Source organism: Denticeps clupeoides, chromosome 12 (assembly GCF_900700375.1).
Source record: "Denticeps clupeoides chromosome 12, fDenClu1.1, whole genome shotgun sequence".
Taxonomy (NCBI): Eukaryota; Metazoa; Chordata; class Actinopteri; order Clupeiformes; family Denticipitidae; genus Denticeps; species Denticeps clupeoides.
Window position 1 is genome coordinate 12,648,782 of NC_041718.1, and position 21,325 is coordinate 12,670,106.

Consider the following 21,325-nt stretch of genomic DNA (forward strand, 5'->3'; position numbering starts at 1 on the left):
TATTCTCGATTGATTTCTTTATACCCCTCTAATATTCATGTTCAATATTAATGATTGCCAGTTCATTCCTTAATACAGCATGGCAAATGCATTATTATTCACCGTCTGGAAGACCATATAACACACAATATAAGTGTTCATTTGGAAAACTACTTTATTCAATATTTAAGAAAAATTTAGATTTTGCCTTTTTTGCCTTGATAGTGCCATTTCCCTCTCCCTTTTCCGGTTTCTGCATCCTACTCCCTCGCTCCCCACTGACCCACATGCGGTGAGATCACACTGACCAAGAACTAGGGCAACAGATGTTGCTGACCAATCAAATCCTACCAGAGCAAACACTGCCCTTGCATTCACTAAACCAAATCTCTGGCTGGTCACTGAAAGCTGTGTTCATGTGACAGTGTGAAATCTGCGATTACTCGCACCCATCCAATCACTACTGTTGATGTTTAGGGGTTAACACAAAACTAATCTAAGCTTTAGAAAATGCTCACGGTCCCAGACGTACCAGAGATGACCGACTCATTCCAGCTGTCTGGGTCATTGTAATATTCGTCCAGACGCATATTCTCCTTGTTCTCTTCTGCTTCCTTCTTGTTCTCCACTTCTACACATGGCTCCTTCTCGGTGCTGGATGTGCGGGACAATCGTCCGTCCGAGCGCCTCTTGGGTGAAGAACGGACTTCCTTCCCGTTGAAGCTACAACGTAGCGATCAAACACAGAACTATTAGACAACCTTCTTCAGCACATTCAGGAAGGAATTCTGTGCCCCCTGTAAATGCATTACTTGCATGTGTGTGTAAGGGATTGTATCGTGAATGTCCCAGCCCCACCTGTCCTGACGATGTTTAGTGGCCAGAGCACGGTGCAGCTCCTCTATGATGCAGCTAGGGGGCAGCTGCGGGTGCATGCCACCCAGGTGAGGCGAGCCCGTCGGGGTGGAGATTTTCCCACGGAAGGAGTCTTTGGGGAGAGTGAAATTCCTGGGTAAGGTAGCCGGCGATGGCCTCACATGATTGGACTGGGATCCTGCTACACACAGGAGAAAAAAAAGGAGACCCACTTTAACACAGAGGTCGGTGTTGATGTGTAGACCACGTATGGTTCAGCCCGTGGGTAAAACGTATCAAATGCTGGGAGACTGAGATACTGCACCCTCCAGGAGAAGGAGACAGTCAAGCAAAGAACAAGAATTGAATCCCACTGCACACTGCCAAAGGTACGATGAGCCCACTGACCATCCAGACTTCCCAGTCGGGTGAGCAGCTTGGCTGGGAGGCTGGGAGGTGGAGGCGTGCTGGACTCTTTTTTGGCTGGTTCCAGTCTAGCCTCCTCCTTGATTTCCTGACTCTCAGTGGCCCCTATGCCGTTCCCGGTGATCACGTTGCTATAAGGAGCCTCTTCCTCCTCTTCTTCATCCTCATTTTGGCTGTGCTCCCCCATGGTCTCTATGCCTTCTGTGGTATCCCGTGCTGGTGGAAAAAAAAGCACGTGTGAGCATTTATTATCTGCGGTCTCTGTCGCCACCTAGTGGCCACAAGGGGTTTACTGTAACAATGTAAGCTTAAAATGTAGATCTTTTACATAATCATTTACTATTTTTCAAAGACTCTCTTCTATAGTTGAAAGTAGGAAGATTTTGAATGCAACAATTAAGACTACTAAAGAAATGTTTCACCATGGTCACCATATTTGCAGTTTAGATAGATTTTATCTTTGATTTCTAAGTTTTTAATTCTGGAAATATTATGGAAGGGCAAAAATACCTGAACTGCTATGAGTGCTGAGTGCTATGGACAAATTCCTGAGTTGGGGCAAGAATATAAATATATATTTTTAATTTAATTACATCAGGCAGTAATGTATGTTGAAAAGCAACATGAAAATGGTTTAAATGGGAAAAATATATGACATTTGCCTGATAGAGAGCACACACTGCATTTTAATTAATCCATTTATGGCTTTTGGCTTCACAAGCAACATTTTAAATCAACAATAGGGTCAAAGGCTATTCTGTTACCACCACAAAGGCCAGTAGGCTATGGTTCCTGCTACAGTGTACAGCTTTACTATATCTCACCAGCAAAGAAATAATGCTGGTTAGATACGGCCATGGAGGCTTCACCTGTAGATGTATTGTCTTCATCAGACCCTAGGTCCTCTGCAGTGCTGGCGAGTGGCGCCACCAGCTCCTCGTCTCTCTCCTCCCCGTCAGAATACTCCTGTGTTGGAGAGCCAGGTTCATCCTGGTTCCCCCCACAAGCTAAGGCCGATTCTGTTAAAATAATTGGAAAAGCTTAACCAGAAAAAAACTCAACTTTTTAAATACATGAATGTACTGAAGTTACATTGAGAAATAAAAAAAAACAGGAGTAATACATTTACAGCATTTATCAGACGCCTTTATCCAGAGTGACTTACAATCAGTAGTAACAGGGACAGTCCCCACAGGGTTAAGTGTCTTGCTCTGAGACACAATTTTAGTAAGTGGGATTTGATCCTGGGTCTTCTGGTTCATTAGCGAGTGTGTTACCCACTAGGCTACTACCACCCTAAGCAGTAATCGTTAAGTAATATATACCTGGTCCAGTGACTCCAAGTCCCTTCCTTGTCAGTTCATCTCTGTTCTGTCGTGCTGCTGTCTTCCTTTCTTGAGCTGCTGAGAATGAGACACATTTTTCAGTTACATTCAATGGCAAACAACATTACAAGACATTCCCCCCTTCTTCATCTGTCCCTCACAAAGGATTTCTCACACTCTCATGTGCAGTCATGTCTGGGTGATGCTGCATGTGCACTTCAGTGGATGTTAATGTCTCCGGGGTGAACAGTGAATAAACAAAACAAATGCTTCCAATGATGTTTGACGGTTCGTGTTCATTATGAATGTGTGATTGTAAGCCTCAATTAACATCTTGACAAGTAAATACTTAATGCCATTCCATTATTTTGGGCTAAAAAAAATTTACTTAAATTCAATAGAACGGTCCGGAATGCAGAGCCGTACCTGTGGAGCCCTGCTTCAGCTTCTCGTTTTTCTTTTTCCTCCATTTCCATGGCTTGAAGATGCGGCCCAGGCTGGCCAGCTTGCTGTTGCGGCGGACTGGGGGTGTGCGAACGCCCGTCACCAGGCAACCAGAGTGCAGCGCTCTCTGCTGGTCCATCACATCTGTAAGAAGGGAGAGAGATCAAACGGTGACAACACAGAACCACACAAATACCCACCCTCGTATTTATTTATTCACCTCAAGCAGCAGGCAGTAAGTAAGTAGAGTTAAAAGAATCTTATAGCAGTCTTACAGCAGATCCAGTGGTGGGACAAAACCTCCAGCGGTGCTTAATGAGGAACGCTATGGATTCGCTCAGAATAGAATGCACATCTGGGTCACCTCCTTGGGCAAAACATCCACTCTTAATTAAAAAAAGGAGCTAAAAAATAATCACCTCAAATTGTTAAATGCTTCTTCCTTTGCTGCTGACTTTTTCCTGCGATCCCTAAAGGTCGCACCAAATGCTGCACACGGCTCTTCCACACAAACATGCCAGCAAATAATTAGTCAAGGAAAATTGAGTCAGCTCTGAAAGGAAAAAAGGAACCCCCTGTCCATTTAACACTGAGGGGCAGTTTGTCCCTTATCAGTGGGCAGTGGTGGCCTAGTGGTTTAGGAAGCGGCCCCGTAATCAGAAGGTTGCGGGTTCGAATCCCGATGTGTCAAGGTGCCACTGAGTAAAGCACCGTTCCCATACACTGCTCCCCGGGCGCCTGTCATGGCTGCCCACTGCTCACCAAGGGTGATGGTTAAAAGCAGAGGACACATTTTGTTGTGTCACCATGTGCTGTGGTGCACTGTTTCACAATAACATTTCATCAAATTCCTCTTGTCAATATGAACAGACGGGATACGGGGAGGGGGTTCCTCTGTAACATGGGACCCTGAGCCAGCTCTCTGCTCCGCTGTGTCAGATGACTGCATGGAAAGGGGAGGATGAAAATAGGCCCGCCCACATAGTCTGGTTCAGACCAACACCTAAGGGAACCTGCAGATGAGCAGTGGGCTGCGCCGCTTGTCTCCCTCTGGTTCGTTATGTCACACCTACCGGCTCAGAAAAATAACACCTGTTCTTTAAGACCGGCGCGCCACTAAAGCTGCGATGCACTGTGGAGTTCCAGGTAATTACAGAAGGTGAGAAACGTTGTGCAAAATTAGAAGCGGTTTTAATGGCAGAAACTGCAGAGCAAATAACGACGTTATCCTGCAAGTTAAAACCTAAACATTTTTTATTACCAGTAATTACCAGAATCATCAAAATAATCATGATTCACTAAAATAGTCCATGCTGTTTTAACATGATGTCAATCGAAATTTTCATGAAGAAATCAATGGCCTTTGCGTAGCGTCTGTCTTTTGACGCTTGAATAAGGGTATGCCACACATCCCGCTTATTCAGAACATGCACAGATGCACAGATCCATTCCACAGAGAGTAAAAGGTGTGTTTCGTACAACAAATGTGTGTGTTGTGCATTTTTTAAGCAATGCTCCACTTTCCCCCCACAGCAAAAATAACTCACTCAACCCAGTCATTAAATATTCAGACTCCTCATACAGGGCAAAATGTGGTAATGAAGTACCGCAATGCATTGTGGGGGCATGTGAGGCAAGGTACTCAGTAATAAGGAATGAAAGAGGAACCCTGATTCCTCAACCATGTCTCGAGCACAGGGCACAGGAACTTCATAGGACCACCACACCATCTCCCCTACAAAAACACAGACTTAGCGAATCAAATGACAAAAAACAAAACAGTAATTGGACCACATTACAACACATCCATAACACTTTAACAATCCAATCTTCACAGCTTAGTTCCTCACCACAGTCATTCATTTGCAAGAGAGGTCAATGCATTCAGTGCACCATCAATACAAATAGACATTAGATGCCTACAGGGCCAGTTAAACCAACATTGGCCCGAGAAGCCAAACAACAACAAAAAAAAGAGAGAGAGAGAGAGAGAATGAGAAAGTAAAAAGCTGATCTAGGCGTGTCTGTGTCTCTCAGCCTTGAATGGAACACGTCCACAAACGAGGGAGACACTTGCCTCTGAACAACGAGAAAGAGGTCAGATGCACATGTCTTGTCTGCCCAGCTCACCAGCAGTGCAGAATCCAGGTCAAGCCTTTAGCTACAGCGGCGTGCAGACCCTGGGTCAGACTGCCGTTGCCATGGTTATTGCTGGGGATGCTGCAGAAAAGCCCCTTGGAGGCAACAGAATCATAGGAGCATAAGAGAAGAGGGGGTTGCTGGGTGGAGAGGGAGACTGTTGCCACGCAGAATGACAGGGAATGTTCGGGAACCAATAAGAGCCAAGTTATACATAATGCAAGTGTGGCATTCCTCTATTTTTTATTTTTATTTATTTTTCTGTTTCTTTTCAATTAACAGAGCATTAGAAAATAGGTTTCTGTCTTATATGAACAGTTATCAAAATGCATACATTAAAAAAAAAATTACAATGGTCATATAATATAATTATCAGTTTTAATTGAACACACATTACAATGTAAATGCAAATTGCTAAAAAGAAATTACTTTTTGTATGCAAATGTTTAACTGACCATGAGGATATTTGCATATTTGCATCTAAGTTGCATATATGAGAACAAGTACTGCAGATCGTGGAGAAATAACAGGCAGTCCCGCTCCACATGACAGCCACATGGAAAGCGCGGCAGCCGTGCTTCTTTCTACACAATCCCGCGGCCAAACAGGAACTGCGCAGCCTCAGATGCAAACAAAACGCACACACACACACACACACACACACACACACACACACAGCAACATCAGCAAAACTCACATGACATTTCCTCCGTGTCCGAACACGGGCTACCCGTCCTCCTCCCGCTGGCTTCGAACCTCAACTCACCACTACACAGAAAAAAAAAAATGCTGGGCGTGTAATGCCATCGTCAGATGTGGGAGGAGGAGGGCCTTGTCTGCAACAACCCCCCCCCCCCCCCGAGATAAGAGAGCTGAAGCGAAATGACATGAAACTGATCCGCTTCCCTGAGTTTTTCTCTGCCCGACCGGACCCACACCGGACTGTGCCACTGGCCCGGGCTACACTCACCGAATTAGAAAAGATTAGATCACACTGTAATTAAATAAGCTTAAAATAACAATGAAAATCATTCTTGTCCTTTTTCATGTTCATTTCAAAACATGCAACACATTCTATTTCCAATCTATTCCAATTCCAATTATTTTAAATATCAGAATTCAGTATTCTTTATCAGAAACTGTAAAAAAAAGACTGTTGTGGCCAGCATGAAAGTATACTACACACTGTAATGAAACATAAAAAGGACACGTCTACAAGGAAATATAAAAACTGTGGGTCTGATGTGGGTCCAGTTTCTAACAGAAAAAGGGCAAAACACGGCTGTCTGTCTGATTGATGAAACACGCGGGGGGAAAGAAATGTCGAGGGGTTGGTTCTGTGCCATATGCCACGTTTTTCTGCATGCTTGTTAACAAACTGGCTAACCAGGGCGTGCACCAAAATTGATTGAGTTAGGGCCCAGTTTTTAAGGTATTGCCTTTGCCGCATTGATCTGGGGCCCGAAACGCCATGGCGTAATCGGAGAGCTTCAGCCGTGGCCTGCGGTTTAGGCATGGGCAGTTTTATCTGACCGGTTATTGTGACAGCAATCAATGTCTTCAGAAACACAACCCTCTGCGGTTTGCAGAGGAAAAAAAAACTGACAATGCGAACATTAACGACGAAATGAAAGGCAGTGCTTAGAAATCCAATACAGCAAAGGAATTTAGAGCCTGTGCGCACCCCTGGGACCGCAGATCTGTAAGTAAAGAGGCGGTGGGGGCAATGAGGGAGGAAGGCACCGTCGCTGTCTCTGTAAACATGAAATAGAGCTCATACAATATTAAGACAAGCGGTATTGAGCACGAGCGATGAGTGATGGCGGTCGGGCGGAGAACAGACGGACCGCCTGTAATTCTGAGTGGTGCCGAGTCCCTGGGGAGTTCGGGTGGAGCGGGCAGCCGCCACTACATCAGCACAAATCAAAGCTACGCATAAAGGGGGATCGTCTGTTCCATGAGCTGGAGCTACGGTGGCTAAGTGCTTTACAATTGATTCAGCCGCACGACCTACAAACTGACCTTAACTGAACAAGGAGATAATTATTTATGGACATATAAAGGCAACAGAAAAATGTTTATAGCTGACACCAAATTTTGAGTGGCTGCAGAGGACCATATCCTGAAAATGCAACCCATACAATCATATATTAAACATCAAAAGCAAACCCAAACATCTGCTGGTAATTCAGACCACGTTTCCAGACCACCATTACAGGAAGGTACATGGTCCATGCTGGGATTTCTGTTATGATAAATGTATAGAGGTATACTAATCTTTTCATTCGAACCCTGCATCTGCATCCTCGTGACTATTAACGCTGGTTTAAGAATGTACTGTGAGTGTACTCCATTCTATGGATATGATGGTTTGCTATAATCTTATCTGCCGATTGACCCCGGTGCGGACATTTATTTAGCTTGACAGAGAAACTAAACGAAATTTTAACAGATGTATACAAAGCTAACTTAATGCTATATTAAAAAAGGGTCACGTATATTTACTGAGGTTAGCATGCTAACCAGCTAGCAGTAACCAGCTCTGCTGTTTAATACCAATGAGTTATGGAGGGCTACTACAGCATCGTGACTGACTTCAGTCTCACCTCAGTGTACAATGCGTGCGTCTCAATTTGAGAGCTGCGAAAGACATATTTGACGACTGGATGTAGTGCAAGAGGAATGGAAAGGCTTTCCCATTTGGCAGAGTCTTTCAAATGCATCCTTCATTTCCCAATGAGTCCTTTGAAGACCACCGATAAGCTGAGAAAAACACTTTTAAATCACATGAAAGGGATTGCTTCGTCATTGTGGTGCACAGCACACGCACGGCACACTACAAAATGTGTCTTCTGGGCAGCCATTAAAGGTGCCTGGGGAGCTGTGTGTGGTGACGGTACCTTGCTCAAGGGGACCTCAGTGGCACCGTGTCATTTGGGGCTTCTTTCCCCGCCAGGAAACCACGGCCCCACCACTTCATTTTATGCTGCAATGAAATTGTTTGTAATGTTTTTGTCATGATTGCAATTGTAAGGCGCAGCACTTCACGATTACCTCTAGACTAAACATGCAGAGACTACTGCTGTCAATAAATGCGGTACATCATTGCCAGGCCTTTGTGGACCAGGTCATCTGAAGATCTCATCCCACTAATGGAGTCACAACCAAAGAGGTAACATTGTTTCTTTTATTGACAGGCAGTCAGTCATTGATGGTATCATATTTTCTTCACTGCCTTCACAAGAGCTCAGAAAATTAAGATTCCAGATGTCTGCATTCTGTCATTTCAGACAATGAAGACCCACACAAACCTTTCATGAGACGTCAGCAATGTAACCCGTGTGCTAAGTATTATGTGTGCCAGTCTATGGTAGGTCTATGCTGTTAATCAAGACAGTGGTGTTATTCCAAGATCAACAGAAACACGGGGATACCGAATAATTAAAGAGACAGGACAGTTCTGCTTTAATCTACTCAAGGTTTGGCAGTGTGTGTGGAGGGAGGGATTTCTCTGAAGTACATGGAGTAGCTCACCACTTTGTTTGAAAATTGAGCCAGTTTCAGCAGGCCGATCTTGGCACCCTCTGGCTTGGGTCCAGGGGGAATGAGCTCAGAGGATGACATCGCCAGATCAGGTGCTTGTGTCCGCGGCGTGGTGGAAACAACAAGCCAGAGCTGTAATGAAGGTTGTCTGCAGCACTGTGGTTCTCGGATCAAGTGTGTCAGGTTATACACAGTATCACAGTACATGGGCCAGATGACTTACTGTGAAGCTGCAGTATAGTGTAACCGCTCTTTGGGGGTTAAAAAATGTACAGTGCCTCCAGCACAACAAGCACAAAATTTTAGCTCTATGCTCTATAGCTCAATATATACAAATATCTAGTCTAATATAAATTATTTAGATTATCCTGTTCTTTGCAAAAGAACAGCTATTCTAGCTGTTTGTGTCAAGTAAATATATAAAAGTAAGTTGCACCAATCTATTTGATCAACTAAAACACTTGCCTTTGAAAGAATGAAGAAAGAAGAAAAAAAGCTCATGATTAAAAGCATCTTTTTGTGCATCTGTGTATTCTTCAAATTTGTATTGTTAAATTGTGTTCTTTTGCGATGTGTTCTTTTGCGATTCTTTGATTTTCAGAAACACAATATTGATTTTAATTCTAAAGGTTTGCTGTGCTCATGTCAGGATTGCCTGCAGCTGGGCTCCACACCGGAACCCAATCCTGACGCCCCATAAATGCCGGAAGTTTCCGCCCGTTCGGGGTCGCTGGCATTTTCGTGAACTCTATGCACGAACTTGACCTTGTTTAGTTTTATGTGTTTTGAGTTCTGGCAATCGCCACACGCCTACGGGTTTGTTTATGTTCTTTATTTAAGTTAAATTCGTTTTCGGCCACCGCGCCAGTCTTTATTTGTGTTTATTGTTTATTTGTTAATAAAACCCCCTTCCCAGCATGTCAGACCTCTGCGCTTCCTTCCCTCGTAAGTCCGTAGACGTGACAGCTCAGTTGAGCATCCTAACAAAATGGCCATACTGGTTATGTTAACATTAGCACACGTATGTCAATAGCTGACCAGCAACATTATTTCTAACATGAAATTATTATTTTTGACATGAAAGCACATTGTAAGTCGCTCTGGATAGCGGGGTCTGCCAAATGCCTTAAATGTAAATTTCAATATATTGTAATATATTCAATAGTAATCTATAGGGGTGTTAGAAAATATGCATGTCCAATATACAACCTCCACTCCTGTAGATGGTGATGTACAGCTGGGTACTTTGATTTACTGCTTGGCATTCATGAAATTGCAAATCATGACAGACCAATAACCGCATATTGTATATCAGCTTTGCTTATACATTTTCAATGAAATGTATATTGTGATATAATGGTATCGTAACCCATGTGAAAAGTGAAAGTGAAGCGATACACTGCAGCTCAGCACACGGTGACACAACGAAATGTGTCCTCTGCATTTAACCCATCACCCTGAGTGAGCAGTGGGCATTCATTACAGGTGCCTGGGGAGCAGTGTGTGGGGACGGTGCTTTGCTCAGCGGCCCCTCAGTAGCACCTTGGTGGATCGGGAGTCAAACCCACAACCTTCTGATTACGGGGCCGCTTCCTTAATCACTAGCCTAAATGTATTGCAAATTAGTTGCCTTCATTCTGTTTGGCAGTGTTACGTCGCATCAATGATCACCTTCACCTTGACTTACTTTTCGGTCAGTGGTAGCTATTATAGAAGCAGTGTTACTGACGACCCCCCCTTTCCCACACCGGCACTATTGCTTTGTATATTATTCAGCCGGGAACTGTCCACAATGAGAATAACTGTGTCGTAATACGTACTGTATATATTAACAAAAAACAAAAGGCAAAGGATTTCAGTGCCACAAGAGTTCCCCGCACCTTCTAATCTGACTGACTTGCCTCTGTCTTCAGCATTAGCAGAGCCTCCAGATGTCATCCCTGGAAAGCAGTGAATACATTAGAAATACTTAATGTGGATTAGCGCAGCCTCTTAGGGATGCCCAGGATGGATGGTTTACACTTGCTCAGTAGTACGCATGGCACTGTGCGGGGGAAAATATCCTTTCCTATAATTTTATTACAATGTGACCTTGGCTTCAGCTTTTAGCAGGACAGCCCCAAAGGCTTTTGCTCTTTTGCACATAAAGGTTAAGCAATTCATTATATTTAAAGCGATGGCTATTACAGTGCTTTCTCACAGAGAGCAGCTTGGCATCCAAAATTAATTGCCTTCATTCTGTTCGACAGCGTTACGTCGCCCCAATGATCACCTTCACCTTGACTTACTTTTCGGTCAGTGGTAGCTATAATAGAAGCAGTGTTACTGACGACCCCACCTTTCCCACACCGGCACTATTGCTTCGTATATTATCCAGCAGGGAACTGTTTTAAAAGTACGTCGATAATGACAATAATTAGCATGCAGAAATGAGTCATGCTGAAAACTACACATCTGTCTCACATTTAAAACCAAGAATTAGTACTGTGGATTCAGGTTTAATGTGCAGTTTTAATCACGTATAGTTCAGTAGAGTTAATTTTTTGAATACTTGACACTTGCCTCTTTTAGAAGGATCCCATTATTTTCCTGTCCTGTACGTCATAATGAAAACCCACCAATAATGTCATCATTTAGAATTATATGTTTATTTCCATAAAAAGAATGCTGTGGGTATCAGGTGGGTGTGTTATCATGTGCAATGTGATGCTGTTATTCGTCTCTGAATGCATTTAGGTCAGTGCATGAAACTGTTATAAAATATACATACTAACATGTGCATGGCTGATGGCTCCGTTCAGCCAGACTCCCTGAAGAGCAGATGAGCCCATGAATGTTGTCACTAAGCAGAATAATGCCTATGCCTGCAGCACATTCACGCCCTCAAAAATGTCTGTTTCAAATGTTCTCATCTTTGCAAACAAACCGCCAGAAATGGCTTAAAAAAAAAGAAAAAAGCCCAGACTGCAGTCCCACCATGTACATCAAAGGGCAAAGCAAGCAACGGTGCTGAGTTACGTAACCCAATCGAGTTATCCACATAATAACCAAAGACATATCAACCCTTTGCGATGGAAGAAAACAAACATTATTGGAAAGGGCTAGATGGGCTCGGTACGTGCAACAGAAACGCAAGCAAGTTCAACCCGGCTTCACTCAACGCATTCAGCACTCAGCGCTCTCTCACTGCTGTTTTCCTTTAGCTGGATCAGAGCTGTATTATTTAGCCCTATTCCTTCCCAGGCTCTACGTGAATCTGGGCTATTTAATGAAGTGCGAAGACATCGGAGTGATGACTGTAATTTCTAATTTCCCTGCTCTCTCAAGCCTACTTTTGCAAGCTGGCAAGGTTACTTGTCTGCAAGCAAACAGGACTGCTGTCCCTGTTCAGCCTTTCATTAGCGCTGAGGCTTGGTCAGTTGTCACCTTCCTATTGACACACAGCCTGCCCATCCAATGGGGGAGCTGGAGAACAGCCCAGCATCTGCGTTTTCTTTTTTTTCCCGAGTTTGATTGGACCTGGGTGACATCATCATTTTTTTCACCCACTGTGTGGCGTTGCTGTCTGTGGTACTGAAGTCGGTGGCGACATCTCTGCATGGCGCTGCAGAATGGGCGACGGCCAGAGGGGTCCATGCTTAGTAAGTGAATTATCAGGCTCTCTACAAGGGACCCAGTTCAGCTTTACAGACATCTGTAGTCAGCATGACACCCTACATCAGCTCCCCAGAAAGAGGCCATTGTTCTAACAAATGTTCTAAGAAAGAAACATATAACTAACCCAAATTAGTGAAATCCCAACTTTTTTGCAATATTTTGTAATATGTGCCTTTCCCCAGCAGTTATAAAAGGTTTGGTAAAAGGATTTATGGGTATTCTGGCTTTGTGTATGTGTGCACTCACTATTCATGATATGAACCAAAAGACCACAAATTCACAGTTTACTTACTACCATTGTGTCCCTGAGCAAGAAACTTATCCCTAAGAGGGACTGTCCCTTTAACTACAGATTGTAAGTCGCTCTGAATAAGGACATCTGATAAATGCCGTGAATGTAAATGTAAATGCAAAGCCTCCCCCTCTCTTTCCACGTGACGATTTCAGCTCAGGCTCCCCTACCCAATGCCAAAAATGGAAAAGCTCCCTTCTCCCCCAAGCTCCTCTTTGTTCTCGCAATCTCCACCCCCACCTTGCAGCTTAGCCTCAATCTTTTTCCCTCTGCCTCTATTTCGCCTTTGCTTTTCATGCATGTCTTTCCATCCCCAAGATCCAGTGGCAGTTTGATGTTTTGAGCAGAGGAGAGAAAACACACCGGGGTCCCGATCCACCGTGCACGAGTTTCTGTGATCCTTGTACAGGCTTAAGGCCTGCCTGGCTGTGCGGCGTAGATGTGTGAAAGAGTGAGCCGTGCTGAAGGACGATCCTTGTGCTGAGCAGACCAATGACCTTCAACGGAGCTCAGACCAAACTGTACCCCCTGCTGCCAACCAGGTGGCAAGATGACCGCCGGGCCTGGGTTCCAGGCGTAAAGGGGAACGTGGTGACCCTGACATGGTGGGCAATGAGAGCAGGTCCCCGGTCACGTGGCGTGTCCTCTGTCAACGCTCTGCTCGTCCCGAACCCTCCTCTGAGTAGCTGGCCTTGAAGGGACCTCTTGCCGAGTGCGTGTAATTGTTTTCCCTGCAGACAACTTTGGCAGTGCAGCTCCGCTTTAACCTCGATCTTCACCGCTTGTCTCTCTGCCCCCGTGGGACTGGCCAGCAGGTGTCCTGTTCTTGGCAGAATTTCCTTTTTTTTTGTGCTGACAACTCAACGTGGGCCCAGAAACGAGGATATAATCTACTCTGAAGATTTTAAACCTATTATTTAAAGGGGAGGCGTGGTAGCTTCTCTTAAGACATCAACTCGGCTCATGCCATAAGCTGCTACCTACTTAACATACCCACAGAATTCAAATGGCTCCCAAGCTCCCAGCTGCCTATGAGGACAGGAGAAACTCTTTAGCCTTTCTTGTGATGAACCAACTGGCTTTGTTATGTAATGCAATACCCTCAATCTTCTTCCCTCTGCCTCTATTCTGCTTCCTTTTCAAGATCCAGTGGCAGTTTGATGTTTTGAGCGTCCCTGTCTGGAGATTTCTTTCAATCATTTCAGGCCGGCAGGCATGGTGGCAAGGCGGTTACCACTGGGGCCTCACACCTCCAAGGTCTTGGACCCATGTTGTCTCCAGTTTCCTACAGTCATCCAAAGGCATGGACACTAGGTGGTTAAATGTCCATAGCTGAGAGTACAAAAGTGAATGGTGTGTGTGTGCTCCCTGCAGTGGGCTGGTGCCCTGGGTCAGTTCCCGTACTGTACCCATGTTCCTGTACTGTACCCGTAGCTCTATACCCCTGCTATAGAAAATTAATAGGCGGTTAAAGAAAGTCATTTTAAGGCATTCATAGAGTAGGTTGATCACTTTAACCAGGTATATGCGCTCTGGCTGGGTGTGTACAGTGTTACGGGAGATGTTCAAAAAGCACAAACCGGGCACTATTTTAACATCTCAAACCACGTTGAGTCAAGCTAGCTAGCTCAGCATGCGAGCTGGAGTCAACCACTCAGCAATAGACGTTGCATTCATCTCAAATAAGCATGTTGCACAACAGACGTTGCACACATTGTCTGTACTTTGACAGTGGCAAAAGTGCCCGCTGCACTAGAACGTATCTGTTGCTGTTTTTGCATAATTAAATCACACCCCACTACATTCATACGCAGACATCCCATGTTCCCCAGACAGACACCCCATGTTTCCCAGACGTTCTCCTGCATATTGAGAGAGGCTCCGTGATGCCTGCAGATTGAATAAAATATCCTGGATATTACAGCAAGCCAACACAAGCATGCATGCGAGATAGTACCATGTGCATTGCAATGGACACACAATGGAATGTGAAAGAGAAAGAGAGAGAGCGCATGCATCACTACATGCATTGCCCTAGCTAGACAAAGAGCATCCTGATTGGCTTATTTTGTTAAAGAAAGTAATCAGAATGCAATGCTGGTGGAGGGTGACCTCCCTGAAATTAGTCTTTGCAGGTTGAAATGTCTGCATACAGTAGATATCTTTGTGCTGTATGGTGTCACTGTACTTTCATCTTTATGAAGCCCTCCAACCTCCAACAACTGCACGTCGCACTTTTTCAAACAACTGAGTGTTCAGCAAAATGACTAAATATAGCCCTCAAATTAATAAAACTTGAAGACTGTCAAAGGAGCCATAATCCCCAGCTGCCTGGGGAATATGTGAGAGAATATCTTGCTTTGTGGATTAATGAAGGACAGTAGCCACGTCCCACTTGCGGTGGACCATTTCATGCTGCGGCATGGCAGATAACACCATACGCAGGGGTGGCTCATCCAAGTGACAAAGCCACCTGCAAGTCTTCACAGATCACCATGTGCTGTCAATCACTTGACCGGCAAAGCGAATGCTTAATTCTCAGCATGGGCTGACTGGTGTTCGGCACCTCGCGTTTGCTGATACAAATTCGAAGGGTTTGAGAAGCAGCGTCACCCCTGGCCTTCTCAACTGTGGCCAAACGTCAGAGCTCATCGCCATCATCGCTCCTCACTTGACGCTGCATCATGGGGGTAGAAACTAGAGAGGGATGAGTCACGTCCTTGTTGGTTTCATAAGCCGACCCCTGAGCGATGCAGCCAGTCTGTGTGAACTGCTGCACCGAGGCCTGCCACCTGGACCGGAGGAACTGTGACTCTCATAATGCATGTCTGCTGGAGGACATAAGACCAAGGGACAGAAGGTCTCTTACTCTGAAACCCAGTGACTCACGGAGAGTCCTTTTTGTGGATCTAAGGGAAGTACAACGTTGAAAAATAAAAGTAAATCTTGTGTTTCTGCATTTGAGCTGTTTGTGGTTCACTTTAAGCCAATACCAAGAGACCTGACCCTTCGTACTGAACGCTGGTTATGTGCTGAGTGGAAGACAGCCAGGGTGGTGCTAAAAGTAAAATATTGTCACTACGTGACTATGACGTGTGCATGTCATTTTGGCCTCATAGTGATTCCAAAGGCGGTCTTCCTCTCAGTCGTACACATGTAACTATCGTTCTGTTTCCTTCCCTCCAGACCGCCAAAAGCGTGAACATCACATTGGAGCATATTGCCTGATGACATAGTGCAAACGTGCAAGCTTATTTGAAGTGGTGTCCGTTGGTCTCACGTCAACACATACAAACAATTACAAACAAATTCTCCGAACAGGTTCAGACCAAAGTCTTTAAAACCCTGTCCGCTATGAATATCTTTCAACAGACCACTGTATACCTCCTTTATTCACATCCGTGTCTGTGGCGCAGTGCGATCAGTCGCAGCTTCCTGAGTGCAGGAACCATGTTAATTAAAAATGGACACAAACAATTCGTTTGTTTCGTTTCAATTGATGATTATCCAGTGCTTGGTGACTGACTTGGGCGTCTATTTCTTAAATGGACCACTCAACATCTGCAGGAAACACGCACAGGTCACCAGGCCACCATGCAACCAGGGCCGTCAATAATCGAGGGCATTTTATTTATTAAATTATTATTTCTCAGACCCGGTAATAAACTCTCTGGCAACCAGACAGTCCGTAACCGATATGTAAACCGCCACACGTCATAGTCATACTCAATATTTTAATCAAATTCACCGTGAAGTGCGGATGCAAGCATATTTCTCCACGTGCTTTCAGCACCGCCCTGGCGGTGTGGAGGGAAGGTTTCTCATTTTCTGTATTCTGGCTTTTCGAACAGCGGCTCTCTTCCTCAAGTGGACATTCAAGATTGGGGATCAAAGCGACGGCGGGTGTGCGGAAGGACTGAGAGGCCTGGTTCTGAGCGCGGGGGAGGGCTACCGGGCAGTGCTGCATCAGTGCCAGCCCACATCAGGCTCAAGTGCACGGCAAGCAGGCAGCGCTGGGAATGTGCTTTGACGCAGTGGGGGGGCTGAGCTGCGCGCGGCAGAACAGGCAGGAGGGAAATTAATGGGATCCGACAGGACGGCGCTGGCCTCCACATCTCCGACGTACCAAGATGTTCCGGAGCCATTGTGTCACTTCGCATCGCAGAGCTGTGGCATTCCGAAAAACAAATCGGATTGCACACGCATTGCTTGAACAAAATTGCACAAAAAGAAGACATCCTAGATCTGAATGAATGAAACATTCTCATTAAATACTTTGTTCTTTACAGTTGAATGGGCTGACAAAACAATGGAAAAAATCTAAAAGCCATGGAGGTCTGGATTTGGAGTCACACTCAAAATTGAAGTAGAAAAACACACTACAGGCTGATCCAACTTTGATGCAATGTCCTTAAAACAAGTCAAAATGATGCTCAGTAGTGTGTGTGGCCTCCACGTGCCTGTATGACCTCCCTACAATGCCTGTTCATGCTCCTGATGAGGTGGCAGATGGTCTCCTGAGAGATCTCCTCCCAGACCTGGACTAAAGCATCCGCCATCTCTTGGACAGTCTGTGGTGCAACGTGGCATTGATGGAGCAAGACATGATGTCCCAGATGTGCTCTATTGGATTCATGTCTGGGGAATGGTTGGGGCAGTCCACAGCATCAATGCCTTTGTCTTGCAGGACCTGCTGACACACTCCAGCAACATGAGGTCTAGCATTGTCTTGCAGGAGGAACCCAGGGCCAACCGCACCAGCATATGGTCTCATATGGTCTGAGGATCTCATCTTGGTACATAATGGCTGTCAGGCTACCTCTGGCGAGCACATGGAGGGCTGTGTGGCCCCACAAAGAAATCCCACCCCACATCATTACTGACCCACTGCCAAACCGGTCATGCTGGAGGATGTTGCAGGCGGCAGAACGTTCTCCACATCATCTCCAGACTCTGCCACATCTGTCACATGTGCTCAGTGCACATGCCAAACATGCTGCACAGTGTTGGACTGTGAGCTCAACCCCCACCTGTGGACATCAGGACCTCCTACCACTTTCATGGAGTCTGTTTCTGACCGTTCGAACAGACGCATACACGTTTGTGCTCCTCCTGTTCCTCCTTGCATTATGGCGGAGGTAGCGGTCCTGCTGCTGGGTTGTTGCCACCTCCATCTCTCCTCCAGCGGTCCTGCTGCAGCCACCTCCATCTCTCCTGATGTACTGGCCTGTCTCCTGGTAGTGGCTCCATGTTCTGGACACTGCGCTGACAGACACAGCAAACCTTCTCGCCACAGATCGCATTGATGTGCCATCCTGGATGAGCTGCTCTACCTGAGCCGCTTGTGTGGGTTGTAGTCTCCTGCTACCACTAGAACGAAAGCCCCACCAGCATTCAGAAAGGACCAAAACAAACAGCCAGAAAGCGTAGGAACTGAGAAGTGGTCTGTGGTCACCACCTGCAGGACCACGCCTTTATCAGGGATGTCTTGCTAATCGCCCATAATTTCTACCTGTCGTCTATTCCATCTGCACAACAGCGTGTGAAATTGACTGTCGATCAGTGATGCTTCCTAAGTGGACAGTTTGATTTCACACAAGTGTGATTGACTTGGAGTTACACTGTGTGGTTTTAAGTGTTCCCTTTATTTTTTGAGCCGTGTATATCAAAACAAAAGCCCCAAGCCCACTGTCATGGCAACCGTGACACTTTACCTTTTCCCCCCACTTGGTCGGCAGCACGTGAGTAATGAGCTGAACATGTGAAGCGCTGACAAGGCGCTGGCGGGTGTTATACAACAATATTTACAGAGATGTTAATGCTGAGGGCCTGTCCACGGGCCCCTCCGTTTACTGGACGTAAAGACATTACGCGCAACAGAGCCTAGAGGGATCCCTCTGAAACATCACCTCAAAAAAAAAAACATCACCTTAAAAGAAATGCAATGCTTTAATGATGTAATAGCAAATGCACAGCGGCCTTCAGCCGGCTCTCGGCCCAACGTGACATGATGGAGCAGTGGTGCTGCTCCAGCAGTGTATTAGAACCTGTGGTGAGTCGTGCTCTATCAACGGCTGCCTCCTGATTAGACAATTTAATGGCAGGCTGTCCATGAAGCTGACCGTCAATGTAATTTCACCCAAAGCTCCTGGCAAGCGACCGTCACCACAGCCACCACACATTCCCAGCGAGAGAGCAAGGTAAAGAACGCGATAGCAATGAAAACCAATCGAGAGTTACCACCGGTGTTGATCACTAGACGCGGTGCTGGTTAAGTAAGGGTCTTTAATGATATATTAAGACAAACGTTTGCGGAACCAGGGTGGCATGCTAAGGGTGACGGGGCAGACGTCGTTTCTAATGACTGGCCAGTGCACCGAAAGCCATTTGTTTTGCAGGATCTGGAATACGAATGCAGATTTCATTTAGTACAAAAAAATAACGTTTAGAAACGGTGGTATAATAGCCAGCATGGTTCTGGCTCGAAAACTGCAAAAACAAAACCACATACAAATATGTTGCCATGGTAGCAGACCTTAAATTGAGTCCTGCACTGCTGCAGTGTCTACAGGTGGAAGCCCACCTCACCAGCCCCTGCGGTTCCGGGTAGAAATTGGATCGTGCTAAAAGCTTGTTGTTTGCGAGCGCTCAGCAGCTGCCAGTTTAACCTTGCTGATCACTTAGCACCATTAAAACTGTCCTTCCTCCATTATATACGTGTCGCATTTTATTTTTAAAATGAAATATTTACACATTTCGCGCTCATTACAATGCATGTATTTATTTTTTCAGTTTACCCTTTGAAGACTGCTGTACCGATGACACCTTTTGCAAAATGGAGCAAGAATAAGCCGAATGGCATGCAGTTAAAACATAAATAGATCGTGCAAAGGCGTCTGGTGCGGCTGAACCTGCCCTACAGCGTGTCGGCTCCATGTTTCCTTATTGACTCCAGCGAGTTTTCTTCATTGGGTTATCAAACACAATTACAGCGTAATCCATATTCATTGGAGCAGCCCAAGGAATCGCCGTCTCTCTCCTTGCAGGTTGGAGGCTCAGTCCCCTGGGTCACCATGGAAACAACCAAGCACACAAGGAGCACTGTCATCGCCACAGACGTCGGCTCTGTCCTGAGGTTCGGCCCTCCTTGCGCTGAAAAGGCCCAGGCCACACACTCGCCCGAGAGCCCTTGATTGATTTTAAAAAAGGGAAAGGGGGGGGGGGGGGATTGATGAATGGTGTCTGGGCGAGGATCCTGGCAAATTACAGAACATTTCTGGTGTTCTCGAAGAGAGCAGGGACAGAATTAGAAGTGCTGTGGGGGGGTTGACTTGAATGCATCAAAAATTAAAAAATTAAAAACGGTAATTGGGTAAATTTCCAGTGAAACCCTGCAGTTTAATTAAATCCTACTGCATCGGACAGGGTGACTGCGATGACTTGGGCGTTAAAACGGGGATGGCGCAGGGACTGGAGACGGTGGACTACACGTTTTGTCCCCGCTGCGACGATCTAATGCCCGTTTCTCCGCGGACCGAGGGGAGACCCGCAGTGCACGTCATTGGAAGCGTCTCGTCCAGGCGTCGCTTGCCCTGGACTCTCCTGAATTATTCAGCGAACCAGCAAATCAATTCCGACCCGCTGCTAATTGGCATCAGATTTATTCCATTTCCCCTGTCCCCCTATAATTATATATGTATTTTTTATCCATAAAGAAATGTTGGACGAACACACATATCCTCGCTCCCTCACATCTCGAAACGCGCCATCGGGGCCACCGGTCCCCCTACCTGCCCCGTTGGTGTAGATGATGCGCGCCTCGGCGAGGACGCTCGGGTCGCTCTGAGACCGTCCACGCCGCACCACGCGCGCGTCCGGGTCCTCCGACGTGGCCATGCGGGGCGGCGGGGAGCGCAGCCCGGTGGCGGCGTCTAGTCGGGTCCGGCGGCTGCAGCCTTCACCATCGGAGAGGCGGGTTGCTCGGGAAGGAGGGATGGGGTGAGGGGAGAGAGAGAGAGAGAGAGAGAGAGAGAGAGAGAGAGAGAGAGAGAGAGAGAGAATCCCGGAGGACGTGGGCGCGTCCGAGCGGACCCGCGTCTGCGCCAACGAGCGAAACGTAAAGGAGTCGCGGGTTATTTTGTCGCCTGAATCATTCACGGGACCACGCGAGGCCGTAGTGATGCGGGTTGTAAACAGTGCTCACATAAATCCCCTTATGTAAAAGCAGGATTTTTTTTTTTTTTTTTTTTAGATTTGGAAATATTGTAGAAATGCTGTACTGTCGTATTTTCCTTGACTCGCCCCTGGAGAGACGCGCTCGCGTTGATTCGGTAAATTGGCCGACGCTTCCATCTTGTGGCAGAAACGAATCACTGTCCGATCAACGCGAATTTCTCGCGAGTTGAAACATACGGACGTGCGCCAAGGCCGAGTCATCACTGGAGGTATAATCGAGACCAAATTTAGCAATGTAAATAAATCCATATTTAAAAAGATATACAGTACAGGCCAAACGTTTTGGACACACCTTCTCATCCAATGTGTTTTCTTTATTTTCATGACCATTTACGTTGGTAGATTCTCACTGAAGGCATCAAAACTATGAATGAACACATGTGGAGTTATGTACTTAACAAAAAAATGTGAAATACCTGAACTATGTTTT

The 21,325-nt window shown here is 45.9% G+C and overlaps 1 protein-coding gene across 6 annotated transcripts in view; it reads right to left on the reverse strand.

Annotated features, from left to right (window-relative positions):
- Nucleotides 1-20,830, reverse strand: part of phactr3b (phosphatase and actin regulator 3b) — a 36,469-nt gene extending 15,639 nt beyond the window's left edge. The window contains exons 1-8 of one of the 6 annotated variants that reach the window (XM_028998560.1): nt 5,866-5,924; nt 5,107-5,263; nt 3,012-3,173; nt 2,586-2,663; nt 2,130-2,279; nt 1,243-1,476; nt 838-1,036; nt 512-702 (exon numbers count right to left, since the gene is read on the reverse strand). In XM_028998560.1, the coding sequence (XP_028854393.1) occupies nt 512-702; nt 838-1,036; nt 1,243-1,476; nt 2,130-2,279; nt 2,586-2,663; nt 3,012-3,168 (1,009 nt within the window). In that variant the 5' untranslated portion in view covers nt 3,169-3,173; nt 5,107-5,263; nt 5,866-5,924. Of the gene's footprint in view, nt 1-511; nt 703-837; nt 1,037-1,242; nt 1,477-2,129; nt 2,280-2,585; nt 2,664-3,011; nt 3,174-5,106; nt 5,264-5,865; nt 5,929-20,450 lie in introns of those variants that run through there. The other 5 variants (XM_028998561.1, XM_028998558.1, XM_028998556.1 and 2 more) reach the window with 5 other exon arrangements.
- Between the last annotated feature and the right edge of the window lie 495 nt (nt 20,831-21,325).